This window comes from Falco peregrinus, chromosome 6, assembly GCF_023634155.1.
Source record: "Falco peregrinus isolate bFalPer1 chromosome 6, bFalPer1.pri, whole genome shotgun sequence".
In the NCBI taxonomy this organism is placed as follows: domain Eukaryota; kingdom Metazoa; phylum Chordata; class Aves; order Falconiformes; family Falconidae; genus Falco; species Falco peregrinus.
This window is the reverse complement of record NC_073726.1, coordinates 91158842-91181667: the sequence shown is the minus strand read 5'-3', so window position 1 is coordinate 91181667 and position 22826 is coordinate 91158842. Positions and strand designations below refer to the sequence as shown.

General features: G+C 49.7%; 2 protein-coding genes across 6 annotated transcripts in view; one reads left to right on the top strand and one right to left on the bottom strand.

The window, feature by feature from the left end:
* The window catches only part of USF3 (upstream transcription factor family member 3), a 36637-nt gene extending 20130 nt beyond the window's left edge, over positions 1-16507 (top strand). For 2 of the 4 annotated variants that reach the window (XM_055807749.1, XM_055807750.1), the window contains 2 exons: positions 1313-1409; positions 2534-16507. In XM_055807749.1, coding sequence (XP_055663724.1) covers positions 1313-1409; positions 2534-9003 — 6567 coding nt within the window. In that variant the 3' untranslated portion in view covers positions 9004-16507. The remainder of the gene's footprint in view (positions 1-1312; positions 1410-2533) is intronic. The other 2 variants (XR_008747737.1, XR_008747738.1) reach the window with 2 other exon arrangements.
* A 4837-nt stretch (positions 16508-21344) lies between these two features.
* SIDT1 (SID1 transmembrane family member 1) overlaps positions 21345-22826 on the bottom strand; it is a 46269-nt gene continuing 44787 nt past the window's right edge. For both annotated transcript variants that reach the window (XM_055808631.1, XM_055808630.1), the window contains exon 25: positions 21345-22804. In XM_055808631.1, coding sequence (XP_055664606.1) covers positions 22742-22804 — 63 coding nt within the window. In that variant the 3' untranslated portion in view covers positions 21345-22741. The remainder of the gene's footprint in view (positions 22805-22826) is intronic.

The window sequence follows — 22826 nt, the reverse complement described above, 5'->3', positions numbered from 1 at the left end:
AAAGCGTTGCCTGTGACTGCTGAAGGAATGAAATGCTACAAGCTGGACATGTAACTGACTTTCTCCTCAATTCATATGCACAGTACTTATGAGCAAGTGTAAGCTAGACTTAATTTGCCCACAGCGATTTGGTTAGCTTGCTGATGTCTGCCTGTGCGTTTGATTCACAGCTTTCCAAAGTTCTCATTAAGGGTGCCTGCACGTTAGTAACAACAGAAGGTAAAAATCCTCTCTTGGCTGCTGCCTGTCCTGTTGCGTTGAGCAGAGGGGTAGCTGATCACCTTTTCCTCCGTAGGAGGGGTGGTGGGCCAGGCAGAAGTAGGTTGGATATGGACAGTGGGTTGCTGATTATGTTGTGCGACTCCTGTTCGTCAAGTTGTTTTCTACTGATGCTGTTTAATGTGGTCTGTATGATGCCCGAGTGCTGAAAGCTATGTGTTAAGCAAGATCATTTTTCAGGTCATTCTTCAGTCCCCGTTTGCTGGTGATCACTTAATGTCCTAAGGTGTAAATAGAATTGCATGCATGCTTCTTTTTGTCTTCTTTCATATAATGGCATGAAAGCTATTCAGAAAGTGAGATAATAATAGTAAATTTAAGACACTGTCCTTGTGAAAGATGAAGCAAGACAAATGGTTTGAAGTTGATGCACAGAAGCATCTTTTTCAAGACGGCAATCTACAGCAGAGACTGTTCCTACAGAACAGTAGAAGAAGAAATTAGAAGTGCACAAGAAGTTTCACAGGCAGAATAAGCATAGTTTCATAAAAGGAAGATGGTGAGGTGTTATGGCATATTTTCTTTTCCATACTCTCCAGTATATTACTTTCAAAATTATGCATACACCTCCCTGGATAATTGTTTCATGTTTGTTTCTTTTCTAATAAAATATTTACAAGGCAGTATCCTGGAAATTTCATGTGATGTATAGGTTTATTAGTGAACATGAATTTTAGGCTGCTCAGCAAGAAATTATGCTTGCTGTTCAGGTTCTGTGGCCTTAGCATCTAGCTTCAGGCATTGGAAAATGTCAGCTCCAGCACTGAAAATGTTATTTTGTAAAAACTCATGATATTTTAGGGTCAATATCATTCATGAAACCTGTGATTCATCTTAAAAAACAATACAAAACAAAACCACACAAAAAAACTCCCCAAACCAAAAAAAATATCACCCAGCAATATTCAGGGAATCATTCAGGTTAACGTATTTTTAAAGTAAAGACCTTTTGGAGCAAGTGTAATCTCATTATTAATGGACCTACCAATGATAGACCTTTCTCCTAATTTTATGTATATGTTCTCTTTTAAAGAGCAAGAACATGATCCTGGATCAGGCCTTTAAGTATATAACAGAAATGAAAAGACAGAATGACGAACTTCTGTTAAATGGAGGGAACAATGAACAGGGTAAGTACAGATGCTGCTGAAGACTCTAGAATTTCTGTCACTCACTTCTACTGTGTGGTTTGTTAGAACTAATTAACAACAAAGCCTGCATCAACAGACTTGGGAATCCCAAGACATTATGCACATACAGGAAAAATACAGCTGCTTAGAATATCTTGGAACAGGAAGCCAACAGAATGCCCAAGTGTGTGTTCTTGCACATAGGTATAAGATAATGAAGATAATTTGTGACGTAAAATAATTACAGAGCTTTTAAGTGATGTGACATCGTCTGGTAGATTCTGTCCTGATTTATTCTACTGTAGTGACCAGCATAATTTCTGACAAACTTCAGTTGAATTTTTGTCATCAAAACCATAGTTTCCTTCATGCATAGAGCTTTTTTTTTATTCCTTTCAAATGCTGCAAAAGTGCCTATTTTATAAAAATACAATGTATTGTATAAAAATCTTCTTAAATAGATGTGTAAAAATACAAAGCTCTCAAAGCTAATGTTGCGGTTTGTGATTTTCATTTCTACCCATAAAATGGAATTCTAAATAGTTTGGTTTTTATCTTGTTGTTGTAATTGGGTTTGGAAACCCTAGGTGATTTTCTTAGTTAGATGAGCCATCTCCAAGTGCGTTGCTGGTTTTTGTGGTTTTACATAAGTGCTTTGTATTTAATTTTGCATATCATGTTTAGAGGTAATGAAACTTAATTGTCCTGGAAAGCCATGAGATTATCAATTAAATAAAAACAGTTTTAGCCTTTGCAAAGGCACAGGGAAAAGAGAAAAAAAAATCAATATGCTTGTCTTTCTTTCAGTAATTAAACAATTTGATTAGTGTTCAGTTTCATCTGAGTTAGTCCTGATATTTTTTTCTAACTCAGTAATTTGACATATCCTGCTATTGGTGATGGAATAGTCTGTGAAGTTCATTCACCTTCCCACTCAGTAGAGGGGCTTATCAGGATTTACGTTTTGTGAACACATTCATGTTACATGAACTGTTTGAAGAGAGCATATGTCATTAACAATTTATTTCAATACTACATAGTATTTACTCTCCAAATCATGTGGTAACGTTACCTAGTATTTGCTGCGGTGCTGATGTAATGGAGTGCTCTCCACTGTTTTCTAGCTGAAGAAATAAAAAAACTCCGGAAACAGTTGGATGAACTGCAAAAGGAAAACGGGAGATACATCGAACTACTGAAAGCAAATGATATTTGCCTGTATGATGACCCTACAATCCACTGGAAGGGAAATCTCAAAAACGCGAAGGTCTCTGTTGTTATTCCCGGTGACCAGGTTCAAAAGAACATCATTGTCTATTCAAACGGGAGTCAACCCAATGGAAATAACCAGGGAGCATCTGTCCAGGGAATAACGTTCAATGTTGGTCATAATTTACAAAAGCAAACAGCCAATGTTGTGCCAGTCCAGAGAACTTGCAACATAGTGACTCCTGTGACAATTTCTGGTATTTACCCCACAGAAAACAAGCCATGGTCACAAACTACTCTTTCTCCACTGGCCTCCGCTCAGACAGCTGCAGCAGGGAACGTCCTTGAGCTTTCCACTGCAGAGAATGAGCGAGGTGTGCTCGCCGCTGCTACTGCCAGCTTGCAGAGCGCATCTCAGTCCGGAACAGAACAGGAACTACAGTGTTCGTCAAGTAATGCACCACAGAATGATCAGAATCTCCCCAAAAGTAAAAATGAGGAGGAGGGCCCTAAACTAACAAAGAAAACGCTCCTGCAGGCCATCAGCCTTCCTTCCAGTGCCTCCATGGAAGCCTCCCAAGTTCAACAGGTGAATACAACTTGCTCAAATACACAGAGTTCTAGGAGTGACCTTGAGGAAAGCTGTGTCATTTCGACCACGGACACAGCTTGCGTGCCATCTGTGAGACTGTCTACTGCAGACAGCTTTTGCTCTGTAAATGCCCTCAAAAGTACAGACTTAGTAAGTAGCGCTGGAATGCCTGTGACTTCTGCAGCAGAGGGAACAAAGGCTGCGATGGCAATAAGCACTCTGCCTGCCAGTCCCCTGGAGAACTGCTGGGCTTTTTCAGGCTCTTCAGGTGTTGGCACTTCAGACTTGAAAAACATGAGTAGCCTTACGCGGATGCCTTCAGCTGGAAACACACAGACCACATGGACAACTTTGCAGCTGGCGGGAAATACCGTTCAGCCACTCAGCCAAACGCCATCCAGTATAATGACTGCTCTGTTAAACGAGCCAGTTAATGGTGCCGGCACCGTATCTTCTGCTCACAGCAGGCCTTTGACTACGAGTATTAGTCTGAATACTTCTCTGCCTGGGGATGGCCAGGCAGCTGAACAGATTGTAGTTACCTTGCCCTCGTGCCCACCCTTACCTATGCAGCCATTAATCAGCCAGCCGCAGGTGAAAACTCAGCCTGCAGGAAATATCCTTCCATTGAATTCAGCTATGCAGGTGATTCAGATGGCTCAGCCAGTCGCGTCAGCTGTTACAGGAGCACCAGCTAACCAGAACGTCATCATCCTCCAGCCTCCAAACCCCGCTCCATGCCCTCCAATTGTGAGAGCGGAAGTTCCCAGCCAAAACGTTAGTCAGCAAATTGTAATTATACAAGCTGCTAATCAGAATCCTCTGCCCCTCCTCTCTGCTCAGCCTTCTGCTTCTGTAAGAGTTCCTGTGAACGGGCCGACTGCAATCGCAAACTCCAGCAGCTCCGTACAAAATGCCTCTCTCCAGCAGACTTTCGGAGGGAAACACCTTGTCCATATATTACCCAGACCGTCTTCTTTGCCATCTTCTAGCTCTACACAAACGTTTTCAGTTACCATGTCCAGTCAACAGCATCCTCAAACCATCTCACTGAACGGGCAGCTTTTTGCATTGCAGCCTGTGATGTCTTCATCCGGAGCTTCAAATCAAGCCCCTATGCAAATTATTCAACCCACCACCAGCGAAGATCCAAATACCAATGTTGCCCTCAATACGTTCGGTGCTTTAGCTAACCTCAATCAAAGCATATCGCAAATGGCTGGGCAGAGCTGCTTACACTTGTCTCTCAGCCACCCTACCAATCCCACAACTGTCAGTAACCAGATTGCCACGGTTAACTGCATGTCATTACCAGCTTCGGTGGCATCCTCAGTACCTGCAGAGGTTTCGGTATTAACTAGTGCATCTAATTCAATAAACACTTCTCCCCAAAAAGCGGCTGCTGGTTTGCCATCCAGTGCAAAATCCAAAAGGACAAACAAAAAGCCAAATACAAAGAAGCACCAGGCAGTCAACAGTAAAGTATCCTGCCCAGCAGTTCCTTGCAAAGATGCAGGGAAGGTGGACTGTGCTCCTGTGGAAACAGCGGCAAAGCCTTCAAATGGTGAAGGGCTGCTTGAAAACTCTCCAGCAGTGTCGCAAGCTTTAACGGCGTCGCAGGCAAGCGGTGTGGCAGCATCAAGCGGTGTCAGCATCTCTGACTGTCGTCCCAAAGAGACCGTGAGCTCTGAACAGGCGGTGAAAACCTGCTCTGCCCCTGAGCCGAGCTCAGCAGAGGCACCTTCTTCCTCGCCCCTGGAGTCTGCCGTGTCAGAGCAGCTGCCGCTCGTCCCGCCGACTTCCAAAGATGCTGCTCCTGGCCAGCAGGCCCATGGACCTCAGAACCGCCTGCCAACCAGCTCTGCCTTGTCAGAGTCTCCCAAACCCTGTGAACCCCCTGGCACCTTAACGTCCTCTCGTACTGAAGCACATGTGACACATTCTCAGGTTGCTGGGACATCAGCAGCGCAGAGCAGCACAGCAGATCCAGGTTCCAAGGCAGGAACGATTTCAGAGTCCTGCAGCGTTGTGCAGGATTCCTCAGTGGTAATGCAAGATGCAGACTTGTTGGAAGGACAGGGACTAACCAAAATGCTGTCTGATCTCACGAAAGAAAGAACAGCTGTGGAAAAAACCTCTTCATTTACTGTTCAGGGGGAGCATTCTGATTTTCCCATGGAAAACTCTAAATCATCAGAATCAAATGTTGATTTGCCTGAGAAGCAGGAACTCTTGCTAATGAACACGGAAGGTGATGCTCTCTCGCAGCATCACTCCTGCATTTCTGATCAGGAAGTAGTCAGTGCTTCCCTTATCACTAGTAGGCAGGCAGACTCCCCGATGTCAACTAGCTCTGGCAGCAGTCGAGGCTTCTCAGTTGCATCTATGTTGCCAGATACCACCAGAGAAGATGTTACGAGCAGCACCTCAACCAGTACATGTAACAGCTGCACATTTTCAGAACAGACTGACATTGTAGCTCTTGCTGCAAGAGCTATTTTTGACCAGGAAAGCCTTGAGAAAGGTGGAGGAGGAATTCAGGTTAACATGAGGGATGCCATCTCTAAGTCAACTGAGGTTGCACCTTTGGAGAGAGAGCAACAGCCTTTTAAACCTCAACCAGTGAAAGAAAATAGTGCAGGGCCGTTGGAAGTGACACCAAACAAATTCAGTGCTCCAGATACAGTACAGGCACATGTCGATAGACCGGTTGAAAAGCCAAGCTGCTCTGTAGGAGGTGTGGAAACATCAAACGCTTCTTCTCAGATTTCCGCTTCCCAGTCACCAAGCATAACCAGCTTAAGCGTGAATAATCTAATACACCAGAGTCGCATTGTCCATCCCCTTGTGAGTTGCTCCAGTTTATCCCAGCCTTCAGAGCCAGTGAGCGTCCCTGCAACTGTGAGCCTCTCCCTTCCGTCCAGCACATACCTCAACCAGTCTCCTGGACCTGCTATGATGAGTGACTATGCCCAGGAACAACTGAACGCAATCAGGGCAAGCACCATGCAGGCTCCCCAGCTGCAGGACTCGCACTTAAAGCAGCAAAATCATGAAGGTCGCAAAGACTCAGCCAAGCGGGCTGTTCAAGATGACCTTCTCCTCTCTACGGCAAAGAGGCAAAAGCAGTGCCAGACGACGCCCATAAGGCTCGAGGGGATGGCGCTGATGAACCGAACACCCGAGAGTATCGCTGATCAAACGCAGATGCTAGTCAGCCAGATTCCTCCTAATTCATCCAATTCGGTGGCATCGGTGAGCAATCAAGGGCACACCGATGGCCTCAATAGGTTATTCCCACCCAACAGCAACTTTGTAACACCAGCTTTAAGGCAAACTGAAGTTCAGTGCGGTTCTCAGCCGTCCATTTCGGAGCAGCAAGGCCCGGCAGGGCAGCACTTGCAGCCGATTCAACATGTTCCTGCTCAAGGCATATCTCACCTTCACAGCAATCATCCATACTTAAAGCAGCAGCAGGCTGGTCAGTTAAGAGAAAGGCATCACTTGTATCAGCTGCAGCACCACGTCACTCACGGGGAAAACTCGGTCCACTCTCAACCCCACAGTGTCCACCAACAGCGAACGATACAGCAGGAGGTGCAGATGCAAAAGAAACGCAATCTCATCCAGGGAACAACAGCCACACAACTTTCCCTCCAGCAAAAACACCATGGAAGTGATCAAACGCGGCAGAAAGGTGGTCAGCCTCATCCTCACCACCAGCAAATGCAGCAGCAGATGCAGCAGCACTTTGGAGCTTCCCAGCCTGAAAAGAACTGTGAAAATCCTGCAACAAGCAGAAACCATCACAACCATCCTCAGAGTCATATAAATCAGGATATTATGCATCAACAGCAACAAGATGTTAGCAGCAGACAGCAAGGGTCAGCTTCTGAACACGTGTCAGGGCACAATCAGATGCAAAGACTTATGACCTCCAGAGGCTTAGAGCAGCAAATGGTGTCCCAGGCAAGCATCGTAACCAGGCCATCCGATATGACGTGCACCCCTCATAGGCAGGAGAGGAACCGAGTTTCCAGCTACTCTGCTGAGGCTCTCATTGGGAAGACGCCCTCTAATTCAGAACAGAGAATAGGAATAGCTCTTCAAGGCCCTAGGGTTTCTGACCAGCTTGAAATGAGAAGCTATCTCGATGTTTCTAGAAATAAAGGGTTGGTGATTCATAATATGCAGGGCCGCTTATCTGTCGACCATACAGTTGGCTCAGACGTGCAGCGGCTTTCTGATTGTCAAACGTTTAAGCCAGCTGGACCCAATCAGCAACCGACAGGCAATTTTGATGTACAGGCCTCAAGAAACAGCGAAATCGGTAATTCTGTGTCATCCCTCAGGGGCATGCAGTCGCAAGCATTTCGCATTGGTCAAAATACTGGGCCCTCCATAGAGAGACAGAAGAGATTGCCCTACCAACCGGTGCAGGGTATTCCGACAGGAAACACCCTGCCATCGAGGGAAAATGAAAACACGTGCCACCAAAGCTTTATGCAGAGTTTACTTGCCCCTCACCTTGGAGATCAAGTTAGTGGAAGCCAAAGATCGATCCCAGAACATCAAAGGAACACGCAGTGTGGCGCCTCCTCCACGATCGAGTACAGCTGTCCCCCAGCGCGCGAAAGCGTCCACATCCGAAGAGATGGCGATGGCCAGAGTAGGGAGAGCTGTGACATGTCTATCGGTGCAATTAACACAAGGAACAGTTCTTTGACTATTCCTTTTTCGAGTTCTTCTTCCTCGGGAGATATTCAGGGTCGCAATACAAGCCCAAACATCTCTGTGCAGAAGTCCAATCCCATGAGGATGACAGACAGTCACGGAACTAAGAGCCACATGAATACGCCAGTTTCTAGCAACATGCATGGAGTTGTGAGGCCAACTCACCCTCACCCTGCAGTTTCTCACGGAAATGGCGAGCAAGGGCAACCTTCTGTTCGTCAGCCAAATTCTTCAGTTACTCAGCGGTCAAGGCATCCTCTGCAAGATAATGGAGGTTCTAAAATACGTCAGCCCGAAAGGAATCGATCCGGAAATCAAAGACACGGAAATGTCTTCGACCCTAGCCTTCCCCACCTTCCCCTGTCCACCAGCAGCAGTATGATCCTTGGGCGCCAGCAGTCTGCGATAGAAAAAAGAGGAAGCATTGTCCGATTTATGTCTGATGGCCCTCAAGTGTCTAATGATAACGCGGCCCCTGACCAACACACTCTCTCTCAGAATTTTGGATTCCCTTTTATTCCGGAGGGTGGCATGAATCCACCGATAAATGCCAACGCCTCTTTCATCCCACCAGTCACTCAGCCTAGTGCCACTCGAACACCAGCTCTGATCCCAGTCGATCCTCAGAACACGCTGCCATCCTTCTACCCACCTTACTCTCCTGCCCACCCTACCCTTTCCAATGACATTTCCATCCCTTACTTTCCCAATCAAATGTTTCCTAACCCAAGCACGGAGAAGCCGAGTAGCGGAAGTTTAAACAATCGATTTGGATCCATTTTGTCTCCTCCCAGGCCTGTTGGTTTTGCTCAGCCCAGTTTTCCTTTGCTTCCCGATATGCCGCCAATGCACATGACCAACACGTCGCACTTATCCAATTTTAACTTAACGTCTTTGTTTCCAGAAATAGCCACGGCTCTTCCTCCAGATGGTTCAGCAATGTCACCGCTGCTTTCCATTGCAAACACATCTGCTTCAGATTCCTCCAAGCAGTCCTCCAACCGCCCTGCCCACAATATAAGCCATATTCTAGGTCACGACTGCAGCTCAGCTGTATGAAAAGGAATGGACTGACTTCTGGTCTGATGCATTGTTTATATATTTAAGAAAAAGAAAGTGGATCTTACTGGCATCTCTGAAGAGACCATTCATAGCATCACTGTTTATTTGCCTAAATGTATGTATATGGGTACTTCTCGTATTTATATACACACTGTATTTCCATCCACCTTACTAACTCTAAAGCACCAGTGCCTATAGCAATGCTTACTTACTAGTAAACAGTAAGGATGCAACATTGAGAGCTGTGCAAATATTGGTTGTTGATTTTCCAACAATCAGGTTTGATGTGCGATTGTTCCAGGGTAAGGGCCACCCTCAGTAATTCGTGGATGTAAAAAAAGGAGTGAGAGTATCCGTATGGGAGACAGGAAACAAATGCTACAGGTTTCGGTTGTTTCTGATGCGTTTACCTGAAACTACAGACGAACTTGAAGTGGCTTGGGTTTCTCTTTTTCCTTTGTAAAATATCTTCAGGAGTCTCAGTGCAAGTCAAGTCTGTGTTAATGCAGCGCTAATTGATAAAGGCGTTTGTTGTGCTGCTTTTGTCTTTTGGAAGCTTGTCACGTGCACTTGACTTAAGGCTGACTTTACCTGGCAAAAATTACTATGTGTTTCCGTGGTCAGCAATTAAAAATGCTGGTTTAGAAAATTCAGATTTCTTTAGCCCATGACTTTCTGTTTCGAAGACTTTTGTTTGGATGTGTTTTAACAACGGCTTCGGTTACTGCTGAACTTGGGCAACGTTTTAATGTAGCTTACAACTCCTCCTGGTGTAGTCAGCAGAGACAACAGTTGTATTTGTTGCCATTTCATTGTTTGTATGCTGCAAGTTACCTCAGGGTGGGTTTTGTACCTTGTTTAGCACCTTCTTAATGTCTTTTTTTTTTTTTTCTTCTTTTTTTTTTTTCCTTTTCCCCTTTCCTTTTCTTTGGCCCATGCTCAAGCACCAGCTTTCTGGTTTCTGTGAGTGACAGCCCTTTGTTGTACCAGACAGCACACGGGAGGAGGACTGAGCCTGTGGCATCCTGCAAAAAATGAGCAGGGATCCCTGGGGCCACAGTTTTTACTTAACGTTGCTGACGGGATCGAGCCTGAGTTAATAATCCATATAATGTCAGTATTCTGCACTTGAACGCACCTTTTGTCTAAACCGGTATGATTGTGGCTGAAGGAGGAACGTGAATGTGTCAGGACGGAAACGCTGCGCGCCAGGAAGACGTTGCGATTTGAAGCCCCAGGAGGAAGGGAGATGCGTTTGTATGTGCGTGAGAGATGGAGTGAATGTGCGCGCGCTGGCCAATCTCCAGTACTTTCACAGATTTCTCTCCTGTTTCTTTTAAAGGGAAGAACTGGGTAAGTTTTATTTATTTATTAGCTCCACGGCATGCTTTTTCTTCAAACAAGGCAGAAATACTTGTCTTGTATTTTTATGTACTTGGAAGTACCATTCTGGTTTTGATTCTTCAAGTAATGTAGTAACTTCAGGTTTCTTTGTACGCAATTCTCGCTCTCCCGGACAGGGAGCAACAAAAACTGCGCCAGGGCTCTTCTCGGGGCAGCGTAAGCGCGACACACCTGTGTGTTGCCCGCCAGCACGTTGTCTTGTTGCTCCTGGGACCTGCCACAGGTTCTTCCCAGTGCCGCTCCTAGTCAGGGATTGGGGAAGAGCAGACTCCCTAGGATTTTTTTAGGCTGGTTTGTTTGTTTGTTTTTCTTTGAAAGGCAGAAGGGAAGATATTCCTTCATCTCCAAGAAGGACCCACAAAGAGGGACCTGAAACATCTTTCCATAGCTTGACTGCCCAGGCCTCATTTTTGCTAAGTCCTTATACGCTGATTCAGGAAAGTAAAGAGGCTTTAGCATAAAAAACAACTGGGCTGTGCCCGTAGTCTGTCCTGACAATGTCTGCTCTTGTAACCTGGGGTCTGATGTTTTCCCTGCAAAGTCAAATGGTTCTGATTCAAATGGGGAATCACTTTTTAATTCAGATGGAGCTGACCTTAGGACACTAAATCTAAGGGGTGCGTCCGTTCTCTGTGTTTCTTAAAAATTATAGATAGAATATTAATTTCACTTCGCAGCAAGGCAGCTTGTCCGAGTTTGACTGTGAAACGGGCTGCAAAGCGCGGTTACCGACCGAAGGGCAGCACCGGGCCTGTGCCGAGCGGGAGTGTTAGAACGATGACCGATCGGTCCTCGGCTTTGGACTGACTAGCGAACTGCAGGTCTGGGTGTTACCTGGTGAGACTCGTGATCAGATTCATTTCCCTGACACAGTAGATCCCTCAGGTGGTGAAATGAGTTCTGTAACGAGGAGTGGCTCCGTAGGTTCTGGATGATAAAGATGAGTATCGAAGGAGCAGCTATGCTATGCATTACGTACGCGTTTGGACCTCAAGGAGGGAAGCGAAACAGCCATTCTTGCTCTCTTTAAATGCAGTTGTGTGCACAATGGTGTATTTGGCTTTCAAGATGAAGTAGTGAAAAATTAAGCTCTGGCTTCCAGGACTTTATATAATCCTGCTCTTCATCCCAGACATTCATGTAGTCCCGCATGGGTTTCATCTGCTGGGAAAACTACGTTACTTCATCATGTCTCTGAAAACTGGGGTGAGCTTATAAATCCACACGGACCAGTTGCAACGGTTGAATGTTGCGTGAAAGTCCACGGGGGCAGGTGGGATTCACCCTGGCGTGCTGAAGGAGCTAGTGGGGTCATGGCAGGAACCCTCTCGATCGCCCACCAAAGGGCTTGGGAGCCTGGGGAGGTCCCTGCTGAGGCCAGCCGATGTTATTCCCATCTACAAACAGGGCGTGAGGGAAGAACCCAGGGAACCACAGACTTGCCGGTATCACCTCAGTTCCTGGAAAAATGATGGAGACGGTTATAAAGGGTGCTACTGAAAGGCCATTTAAAGAATAGTGCAATCACTGGGCACGGTCAGCATGGGTTCGCAAAGGGAAAGTCCCGCTTAACTGATTTGATGTCCTTCTACAAGGTCACCTGCCCAGCGGGTCAGGGGAAGGTGGTGGATGTAGGTTTTTTTTTATTTTGGTGAGGCTTTTGATACTGTCCCTCACAGCATCCTTCTGGACAAGTTGTCCGGCTGTGGGATAGCGGGTTCACGATGGCTGGGTGAAGAGCTGCCTGAAGGGCAAAGCTCAGAGTGTGACGGTGAATGGGGCTACGTCTGGCTGGCGCCTGGTGGCCAGCGGTGCCCCTCAGGGCTCAGTGCTACGGCCGGTCAGTGTGTTTATCAGTGATCTGGGGGCAGGAGCTGACCGCACCAGTTTGCTGATGGTACCGAACTGGGAGGTGCTGTTGACTCTCCTGAGGGACAAGAGGCCTTGCAGAGGGATCTGGGTAGATTGGAGCCTTGGGCTGTGGCTGATGGGATGAAATCCAGCAAGTCCCAGTGGCGGATTCTGCACTTGGGATGGAGCAGCACCGGGCACAAGTGTGAACTGGGAGGGGAGTGGCTGCAGAGCAGCCCTGCAGCAGGGGCTCCGGGGTGCTGGTGGGCAGCAGGCTCAGGATCGGTCAGCAGTGTGCCCTGGCAGCCACGGGCAACCCGCACCCGGGGGTGCATCACACGCAGCATCACCGGCCGGGCAAGGGAGCCGGTCACCCCGCTGTGCCCAGCCTCGGCGCGGCCTCGCCCTGAGCGCCGGGGGCAGGTCTGGGCCCCGCCGTTTCAGAAGGACGGGAAGGTCCTCGAAGGTGCCCAGAGGAGGGACCAAAGCTGGTGAAAGGGCCGCAGGGCTCGTGTCCTGTGAGGAGCGGCTGGGGACTTGGGGCCTGTCTGGTTTGGAGCGAAGGGGGCTGAGGGGCGACCCCATGGCGCTCTGCAGCTCCCTGGGGAGGGGAGGTGGAGAGGGAGGTGCTGAGCTCTTCTCCCTGGGGTCCAGCGACGGGACACGCGGGAGCGGTTCAGAGCTGAGACTGGACACGAGGAAGCCTTTCGTCACCCAGAGGTGGCCAGGCGCTGGGACAGGCTTCCGAGAGAGGTGGTGGCTGCCCCGAGCCTGGCGGGGGGTGAGGCCTTTGGTCAGAGCCCTTACCACCACCTGCAGCGTGTGGTCAGCCCTGCAGTGGCCAGGCCGTGGGGCTGGGTGGCCGCCGAGGTCCCTCCCAGCTGGAACAGGCCATTCTATTCTATGTATTTATTCCTTCATATTGATTTTGCTATTAATTTCACTGGCGGTGTATTGAGGTTAAATGTGATCCTGAGTATTCACAATTGAGTGTCAGCTGTGACATTTTTGTGCATTTTGTTTGGGGTTTTATTTATTTTATTATTATTATTATTATTTTCTGAAGAGGCAGTTACTGTGTCAGTAACTTCCCTGTGCCCCTTTTCTGTTTACAAAGGTGACCAAAACCAGCGACCTTGCTGGTGCAGGTAATCACAGCACGGGCGTTTTAGCGATACAAAGACTATTGCGATTTTGCAGGAACTGCACAGTTTTGCAACATGTGGCTCAAAAAGTAATTCCCATGTGTCCCTCCATCTTCTCGGGAGGATTGTACCCTGCGTTGTGACAGGGCATGGCGATTCCTGCGAAATCACCATGCCACTTTGTCATCCTTCTCGGGACTTTTTCTGAAACCTGCTGAGAACAGACTGGAGAAATAGCATTTCATGGCCCTCCTTGAATGTGGCAATTTCTGTTGAAGGTCAACCACATACTGGTGTGAGTCTTTTTACGCACCATAAGTGATGTTAAATGATCCTGTGGCGTTGGTGTGGGATCGGGAAGACTGCCATGGAAAGAAAGGTAGGCAGACCTATCTGCGAGAGCTTCGTATAAATGTGTTTGTCCAATTTCTATTTACACTGCTGACTGGCTTTTAAACCAATTTAATTATAGAAAAATTGGCTCTGTTGTGCCGTCTTTTGGTCTAATTGACTGTCCAAGATGGTCTTTGAATGCTGAATCTGGCCAGGTCCCTGATTTAAGAGCACCCTGTGGGTTTGCCACCGATTTCAGCTTCTCCCGTGTTCATACTCCTATGCCTTTAGGAAGAACAGTGGCTGGACTGGGTATTTCACATCAGAAGAGAGGAAATTAGATGTTAAGGAATTTTTGTTAGTTTTTAATTATGAAATGGTTTAGGTTTTCCTCTTCACTGTAAAGGAATCACCCCTGCTGTTCCACGCAGCTTCCCGCGTTCGGTTCGGTAGGTGAGTTCGTGCCGCTGCCAGGTGGGTGTTCCAGCCGGCGCAGCATCTTTACTGTTGAATGGAAACTGTTGTGCTTTTCTTTCTTTTTTCTTTTATTTTTCCCCTGCCACTGCAGCTGGTTTGTGTGGGTGCCGGGTTGGTAAGAGGTAAGGACGGCTCGCCTTACTTGGTCTGTGCTTTTGAGGGAGGGAGGAAGTTTGCAAAAGGAGCTTCTGTAAGTTTTGCAGATCAAGTGATTCTGGTTTACTTGGTAACAATTTGACAAGGAAATACCTTTTCTTCAGCAAACATCTATGACATGAACAATTTATCTCTTTCTCCTAGGAATTACCTGGCAATTAACAGCTCCTTTGTTTCTCAAGATGCATTTGGAAAAGATTTTTGGTTTTAGTTGCAATTTGTTAGCCTGAGTGTGGCATTTTCTCTCTGTACTACCTTGCTGAAGGTTACTTACACTAAGTGGGGGTTTGGTTTGGCTTTAAAGAAAGGAAAAATACCCAGTTCTGCTTAATTTAGCAAAACAAGCAGGAGAAGGGAGAGGTTCAGCGCTGCCTCCAGGGTGGGACGGCCACGCTGACGAGCCTTGTGGAGCTGTGGCTTCCAGCTCGGCCTGAAGGGCTTCAACAAGCAGCAAATGGTGCAGGGCTGGTGCGTACGGCAGCGTAGGCCTTGACGAATCCCTTAAGAAGCCTGGGAGGGTAAGAGCAGAGTCAGACTAAGTTGAAAGCAGGCAATAAAATAGGAATGTATTAACATTTATATACCTTCTCATGGAGGGGAAGGACCTCTTCTAAGAACAACTAAGGAAACAGAGAACTGAAGCGGGTGGCTGAGCCTCACTGGAATGTGTTTTCTAGCTCCTGCTCCCAGCTGCAGTCACTACGCGGCTGCCCAGGCAGAAGAGCACCTCTCTGAAAAAAAATAAACGTGCTGTGCTAGTACAGAGCCTCCTGAGTTTTGCACAGATTTCCTACTGCACTTTAAAGCTGCGTTGCTGCTGCGGTGGTTGGTGACTGCAGTGCTGTTGCAGGAGCTAAATCACCGGGCAGGGCACTGCGGAGGGCATTGCTGGAGAACAGGCAGCATTTTGTTGTTTCTTATCTCCTGTTGTCTTTTCACCTTCTTCAGAGGCGCTTGGGCGGTCCTGGCTCAAGGCCTTGGTCACAAATCGACACGTTTCTGGATGACTCGAGTGTAGTCAGCCGCGCTACGGGCTGTGGTCTTTTGCTATTCCCCAAGTAAGTTTCTCGCTCATCACCTTAGTAATGATCTCACTTTGACTGGAAAGGCAAGAGTGGCATTGCCTCTGTTACACCCAGTCGGTCAGATTTGTGTTTGCTGATGACAGTGCCGTAAGGAGCTCCGTTCTTTACCACCCCCTAACCTCCGCTACCTGCTACTGCTGCTCCCTCCTCCCGCTGCCGCTGGCCCGCAGGCAGCAGCTGCGCGGGCGGGCGGGCCAGTGCAGACATGGGTTTGCACATGAGGGTGTTTTCAATGTCCTGCTGCCTCTGCAATCCCGAGAGCAAATCTAAACCCTCAGAGCACCAACACTTTATTCCCGCTGGTTACACTCAGAGCAAGTTATTCTACAAACCAGTGAAAGACTCAGCAGAGGGTTTTGGTCACGACGATACAAAACCGCCTTCTCTCTGCAAGCAAGCCCTGCTTAGTTACACGGAAGCCGTTTATTATTTTGCTGATACCAGGTGTTACGAGATAAATTTTTAAAAAAATCACACCATTTCTTTCTGCCTCACCAAAAGTATTTTTACAAGTAGGTTTCCAAGTTTGCAGTATGCGTGGCTGTTTCAGCCATCACAAATGTGAAACCACTGAGCTCACAGTGGGTTGCCCCGCTCTGCCAGCTCACTGTGAGAAGGGAAGCAAATAGGGATTTTGCCACAGGAGATTAATCAAAGATGCTGTTGCCCTCCCCAATGTAAATTATTTATATTCAGTACAGAGTTTTCTGCTGTGCTTCTGTTTTATACAGCTGTAAATTACTTGGATAAAGCCCCAGTGGAAAGTCCTTACTATTTTGTAATGGAGAACAGGAACTCTGCAGTAGAAATCTAAAATGAATGAACAGGAACATCATCTTCCAATTGTAAATAAGATCTTGTTCTGTTTATTTTGACATCTTTTTACAAATGTGTTGCATTCAGGTGTAAATATCCCAAACCATGATCTTGTTCAGAGTTCTGAGATTTCTATTGTTTAATGTAATACTTTGTTTAATAGTTGTAATAATTATTTGTATAGATACAAACATGATAGTATTTTATTAAAAAAAAAGAAAAATGCTCTTTGAATACTCTATTCTTTGAGTACTGCTGCTTTCCCCCAAACCTGAAAATTCTGACGAGACAGGGAAGATGACATTATAGAAGACCTGAAAGTTCTCATGGACACGGAAGATGACTTTATGGAAGATTATTTTCTTAAAATTAAATTCTAGTATTGACAGGTGAGCTCCTGTTTTGTTACTTCAACGACTCTAGGCTTAACGAGGAGGCTGCGTTCAGAACTTCAAGAGGACGCGCGCAGGACTGAGGACAGTCCCCGAGCAGTCACAGTCCCTGCTCGCAGAGGGCCAGTAGCCGCACTGAGCACTGCCCAGGAGCAACAGCTACTTGAGCATCGGTGTGTTGCCAGTGCGCTGTGCAAAGGCGCTGTTCCCTGCTGGAGCGACCTGCTCTTCCCTGTTAGGGGGGGAAACGGGACACGAGGCATCCAAACACCTTCCGAGGGTGGTCCGATGCCCTCGCCGCCGGCTAACTGCAGCAGGTGACGGAGCAGGGCTGTGCCACGGTCCCGCTCAGGGTGACGGCTGGGTGCCCTCGGCCCGCTGGGCTCGTACCCAGGCCTGGTGCCGCCACACACACGTGTGCACGCGGGAACCACGCACACAAGCACTAGGGAAACTGCCTCGAAGTGTTTCCTCCCCCAGCTTAAGCTGGGGCTGGAGCACAGCGGCGGGCAGCAACCCCTGCCTCAAACACACCCCGTTAACGACACGGATGAACTCCTCCCTCCCTGGGGCTGTCGGGGTTCACTTTTTTCCCCTCCCCCAAAGACCCTTTGGCTCAGCATAGGTGCTGCTGTTTTAATAGGCACAAAAATCTACCTTTAGTTGTGCACGAATTAACGTTTACTCCCCGAACTGTGTGAACTGTGCCTTCGCATCTCAAAAGGCAGCGTGCTGCCCCGGCCTTGGCTGCTCTTGCCACCACCCCAGAGGGTCGGGTGGTAGTTGTAGCGCTGCCAGCTCACATGATCCTAACGGCTTTCCTAAACTGCGAGGGGTGGTAGTGTTTGTTATTATCATTATTACACAGAAGCCGTTTCTGTCACCCTCGAGTTGTACCGAGCAGAGCACCAACTTTACCTGCGTTTTCAGAGGAAGCAGGGAGCGCGTGGCTGCATCCCCCTCTGCTCCATGGCTTGGGTCAAGGCAGCTGTGGGGGAGGGGAGGGACCCTCGGGTGCCCAAGAGGGAGGAGGAGCGGCAGAGGGGACAGGCAGGTCACTTTGCGGCGGGGGGACGCAGAGCAGAACCCGCGCAGCAGCAGCACTCAGGCTGCACCACCCTGACCCATCGCTTGACCCATCTACAGCGCTGCGCTGGCTTTTCCTTGGGAAAACGATTCAGAGCCCTGGGAGAGGAGCTGCAGAACACACAACAGAAAAATTACACAAGGAAGGGTTAGCAGCTCTTAGATAAACAGCAAAGAGATCTCGCGACTGGGCAAACAGGCCCGAGCACTTCATGGCCAGCTGCAGAAAGCTTCGGGCAGGTGCTCCGGGGCAGGTGCAGCTTCTACTGGGGCAGCCACCACTTCCAGCCAGGCCAGCTCCAGCTTCCTGCTTCCTTCCAGCTCCTGCTTCCTTCCTTCCAGCTCCTCAGCCCCTGCATCCCACCCTTAAACTCACTGAGGGGGGATTTACCAGACAAGTTAACTGTTCGCTTCCCCTTCAAGAGTTGTTACAGCAGTTTACGCGGCACAGAGGGGGGTGGGTATGTGATGGGGGAAGCAGGGACCCCACCTCCTGCAGCTCTGCTTTTCTCCCTGCACTCCTCTGTCTAACACCGTCTCCCTCGGTGAACAGAGACAGGTGGAACACCACCACAGGGACACCTGCAAGTCAGGAAACGCGGGTGCCCCCTCCCCTGGGAGCTGTTCTTCCTCCCCCGAGCCGAGGACAAGCCACATTTCGGGTGCAGGGGCTGCATAGCCAGGCCGGACAGGGACAGCTGGGAGACACGGAGCTGCCCATGTGCCCAGCCGGACACCCCAGCTGCTGGAGGCATCCCTGCAGCCCCCTGCCCGGCAGCCCCCTGCCCGGCAGCCGCTACATGGGAGAACTGGAGCACAGGCAGAACCAGCAGGCAGGGCAAAGGTGAGAGGAAATTTTTTAAATTGGCGCATGAAGCTGGAGGCACAGTAGCAGCAGGGAGATGATTCCAGCCCTGCCTCCCATCTCTTTGGCTGGAGGTGCCTTTCCTTGTTCTTAATTCTCTCATGTTTTTCTGCTTGCCACCCTTCTCCAAGCTCCCCCTCTCTCACTGCTACCACCTCGCCCTCCGCACACTGTGCTCAGCTCAGCGAGCCCATATGTTGCTCTTCTGCCTCCCACATCGAGCCTTCCAACTGCTGTTCAACGTTAGTTTTTCCCTCGCATTCCTATTTAGAGAAGATAACCAGCTTCCTAGCTAAAAACAAGTACAGGAACAAGGTCTGAAACTACAGACTACGAAAGACACAGGGAGAAAGAATATCTTTTATGAAAATGCGTGTCCAAAACTGGACAAGTTTTAGGGCACACAAGCCCTTCTTCAGCCTGGCACAGAAGCAATACTCCTACTGGCCCAACACCTTGTCCCGTGCCTTTGACTTCTACACACCACAAAATACACCAAGAGCAGAACATAACTTGTGCAAGAGGAAAAGCTGCTCATCTTTCTCCACACCTCAACACAAGGTGAGGGCTGCCCTGCAAGGCAGGAGCCTGTCCTGCACCTGACCAGGCAGGGGTGCAAAGGCAGCACCATGAGCAGAGAGGACTTAGGTGAGACTCGCCAAACCGCAGGATCCACCACTGGATCCTCCAGGTCTCACTCCTCCCCAGATACCTGCTTGTACACCAGTCCCGATCGTCTGCCAGGATCTGCAGGTTTTTGAACGAGTGTCCCTCTTCTCCCTATATCCTCTGGCCCGAGGGGACGCAGGGAGGCAGTACTTGCTAATTCTAGTAAGAAACCACGCTGGAGTCTCTGGCCAGACTTGCCCACTTCATATAAGAATATTCGGTGGGCTCCGTGGTGCGCGCGCAGCACCAGCACCAGAGAACCAGCGCGGTTAGAAGCTGCCAGGCTAAGGGAGCTCCTGCGGGAGGCAGGTGCTCTGCCTGGTGAGCCGCGGGCAGGGGCAGGGCAGTGTCGCCACTTCAGGCCCTTGACCGACCCCAGCACAGCTCCCACCCGAGCGGGATCCACCTTCCGCCGCCAGGTCGCAGAGGAGCAGGGCAAGCCCTGCCTCAGGGAGAGGCCTCCTCTGGTTTGGCACTTCATGGGAGCTGCTGCTCAGCCTGCTGGTGCTGGGCCGCCTGTGCTCAAACCCCACACGCCCCCAGCACCCAGGGCTTTATCCTGCACGCCACGGCACTGCTGTCCTGCAAGCACCTCCCTGCAGAAAGCCCTGGAAGCCACCCTGAAGCCACACACAGGGCTCGACCTGAACTCCAGGCGCTTCCTAGGTAACTGTCCATGCAAGGCCCATGGTGAGGACTCCGTTAGGAAACTTCCTCCTTTCCTTCTCCTGCTGTGTCCTGGCCCCAAAGCACTGCCCCACTTGCTCCCCAGCTCACACAGCAGCACCGTGACCATTACGCAGCACGTCACCTCGCAGCAGACCCACTGCTGCAGCACTTGGGGGACCTTCTGGGTGCCAGTGCAGCAGGGCTCTGTGTGGCCGTGCCTCCGACCTCCGCTCCTGCTGCCGCGGCCAGGGGCAGGAGGGCAGACAGCAGGGAGGGGATGGGTGGCACTGGCACTGCGTGTTTCCACCTGGCCTCCAAGTAAAGCTCTGAAAAGAACGTATCCTGCACAGCCCAGATATTACTACAACAAATGTTGGTTTCACTGATCAGAGAACAAAGTGCAGCACTCAGGCTCCTACAGCAGCCCTTGCAATTGCAGGAAAGGGACAGGGAGCGCAAAGCACATGTTGCAAAAAAGCTGTCAGGTCAAACATGCAGACACCTCTGGGTACAGAAAGCCAGGTGGCTCCACCTGCACAGCACATTTATAGCCATGCTGGGCAAGACAGAGCACCACAGCCCCACCACGAGCCCCTGGTGGGGGCAGCTCAGCCTCGCTGCACTTGGCAGTAAGGATTTGGGAGTCTTTTTGCACCTCAGACTTCCTGGCATTCTTTAAAAAAAAAAAAAAAAAAAAAAAAAAAAAGCTGCAGGCAAGCTTCTGTAGCTAATAATGGATTCTGCCATTTTAGACACACCAAGAACATACGGCAAGGCTGCAGGGCGGCTGAATGGAAAACACGGACTATCCTCAGCTTCATCCTCCTCTGCTGGTGCTACTCAGGCAAAAGCAAGTGTCACCTCCTTCCCTGCAGCCCATGCTGACACTGTAAAGGAAACTCATGGTTCACAACCTGCCCGAGAAACCTTCCCTTGTTTCTAGCAGGAAACATTCACAGCTCCATCTGCACGGCAAACCTGCAAGCCAGGCCCAAAGCCCCGTAACACAGCGCAGCACGCAGGGACCGCCACCACCCGCGGCATCCTCTGGCGTGCCCTGCCTCACACGCAGCCACTTCTCCGGAGCAGCGTGGCTCTGCTCGGGAAGGTAACGGCTGGCAGCCTCTCGCAGCATTTCTCCTCCGTTTCCCTTCCCTCTGCTGAAGAGGCTACAGTGACCAAGGAGAGCGTCTGTTCTTTATTCTCTTTAGCCTCACAAAGGCAATTTGGTTAAAAGAGCAAGCAGGTCACCCGCACCTGTGCTCCAGGAACTGGTTTTGAGGCTCCGAAGGATGACAGCAGCTGTGTGACACCACTGGGCACCCCTCTGCTTTCTTTGCCATCACTGAGAGCTGGGGCAAGAAGAATTCAGATCAACCTGCAGAGCAGGGAACCAGGAATACTCATTTTATTGACAGTCTTGATAAACTCCAACTTGGAAAAAAAATAAAAATGAGCTAATGCAAAACCTTTCTAGGAGATACAGACTTCTTAAAGTAAAAATTACTATAGTTGTCTGCTTTGGTGAGCAGAGGTGGAATAGAGCCTTTGCATCACTGGGTACATGCACATACACCAAAGGAAAAATGTTCAATGACAAGAATAAGGACGGCAGGCCTCAAAGAATACTTTTTAATTCAAAATTAGCAATAACGGGTCACATCTTAGATGCAAGGCCTGAAATAATTCACACCTTATTCTTGTTTTTTTTTAAACAGCTAAGAATTCAGGAAGAATGCAGAAACCATTTAAAAACTTATTTCAGATGCAGGAAAGTTGGAAAGTTTGGTCCAGACCCTCAGCTAAAAAGCTCAAGCACAACTGCCCGAAATCTGCCTCCACACTCCCAGCCCCAGAGGGAGCCGGCCCTGCCGTGTTTGCCCAAAGCAAGCCCGGGGCAGGAGAAAGTCTGAGGGTGCCGGGCAGCCCCCCCATTCCGCCTCGCCCCCGCGGCAAGGCCGCGCAGCAGGAGCCGAGCTGCCAAGGAGCTGCCCCGTGTGCCGGGCTGCGGCTACACCGCACCGTCGCTCCGAGGGTCGCTTGAGGTGGCGTTCCCGGTGCTGCGAAGGGCACCGTCACACGGAGCGCCTGCGGCGGAGCTGCCGGAGAAGTGAGGCTGTTCGATACGAGTAAGTGGGAGCGGCTGCAAGAGCAAGCTGCGGGTTCTGCCTCTGGCACAGCAGCTCTCCGCCATCTCCCTCCAACACTGCAGTCTCTTGTTGCCGTGGCTTCCCACCAGCTACAGGAGGAGCCTCCCCAGCAAAAAAAGAACAGTCTCCCACCGCCACCTCAGCCTGGAGTCCTTTGCTCCCTTGGCGGCTGCAGGACAGGAACCAGACGCTCCCCGTGCTGCTGCAGGGACTCTCCAAGGGCAGCAGCCTGGGGTACAGCACCGGCTGCTGATGCTGCGCCGCACCTCTCAAGCCTGCTCATGGGAGAGGAAGCGGAGCACATCAGCAGGGAGGAAGGAAGCAAAGGTCTCCGACACCTCCTGCTTTTCCCTCTTCACTGGCTCCAGGACCCGCTGCACCTACAAGCCAGAGAGGGCTGTGCACTGGCCTCAGCACTGGGCCGTGCCTGCCCCAGAGGATGCGGGGGGAAAGGAGCAAATGTTGTCTTCCCTCCTGGGCCTGCCCCAGTTACCGCAGCACGCCTTCACGCTTGCTGTGGGATCCAGCTCCCGTGCTCCCACGGGGGTTGTTGGCTACTGAGGTAGGCTCGTTCCCCACAGACGCCAGTGGCCCGATGCCTTTGAGCGGTTTGGGACGCCCCTGGTCCCCTGGGGACTCAGAACACCGGGATCTTGTCCCTGCGCACCACATCCAGGTCATCATCCAGGGTCAGCAGGACCTGAGGAGGAAAGTGTGAGGTA